The sequence below is a fragment of the Austrofundulus limnaeus genome, unplaced genomic scaffold (assembly GCF_001266775.1).
Source record: "Austrofundulus limnaeus strain Quisiro unplaced genomic scaffold, Austrofundulus_limnaeus-1.0 Scaffold2896, whole genome shotgun sequence".
NCBI lineage: Eukaryota > Metazoa > Chordata > Actinopteri > Cyprinodontiformes > Rivulidae > Austrofundulus > Austrofundulus limnaeus.
In genome coordinates this window covers 907-1,643 of record NW_013955298.1, presented here as the reverse complement: position 1 = coordinate 1,643, position 737 = coordinate 907, and the positions used below count along the sequence as shown (strand labels likewise).

The 737-nt window shown below is 47.8% G+C and overlaps 1 protein-coding gene across 1 annotated transcript; it reads left to right on the top strand.

Annotated features, from left to right (window-relative positions):
• Positions 1-235: 235 nt before the first annotated feature.
• Positions 236-566, top strand: LOC106511532 (spindlin-1; the record flags this gene model as incomplete). Its single annotated transcript, XM_014000290.1, is given in 2 exon segments — positions 236-330; positions 411-566. Coding segments are annotated over 2 exon segments (251 nt in total), but the record flags the coding sequence as incomplete, so codon positions are not given.
• Between the last annotated feature and the right edge of the window lie 171 nt (positions 567-737).

The following is a 737-nucleotide window of genomic DNA, read 5'->3' as shown; positions in this document are numbered from 1 at the left end:
CACACACACACACACACACACACACACACACACACACACACACTTCACAAAGACACACTTCACCCATCCCCTGAACTACACCGTCTCCTCCGGTAAATGTGGGCACTTTTTATGGCCTTGCTGCTGAAAAGTGCAGTATAAATAAACCTTACCTACATAATTTTGCCTCTTCAAATGTATGTATTTAGATTTTCCAGCCTCTCAGGTTTGTTTATTTTTGCTGGTGTCCCTGCAGGAAACAGAGGACCAGTGTTGGACCCAGTAAGACTCTGGTTCAGCCCAGGAGGAACATCGTGGGCTGCAGGATCCAGCACATCTGGAAGGAAGGCAGTGAGTTGTGTAAACATGGTGTGTGTGTGTGGTTCTGAGCCTGGTTCTGGTCGTTTACCTGTCTCTGTGTGTCCTCTCAGGTAAGTCGTCTCAGTGGAAGGGGACGGTTCTGGACCAGGTCCCTGTCAACCCGTCCCTGTACCTGATCAAATATGACGGTTTCGACTGCGTCTACGGCCTGGAGCTGTACTCTGATGAGAGGGTGGTGGGTCTGGAGGTTCTACCCGACAGAGTGGGTGAGGGTCCGCTTCAGTTCCTGCACCTTTTTATTCACTTTTAGTTTTTATTTAAACAAAAGGATAATTAATTTAAAAATAATGTTGAAGAAGAAAAAAAACATTCAGAACAGGTCGCTCTGATTCGCTAAACTGATCTCAGGTCCCCTGGCCACGCCCCCTCCCTCTGTC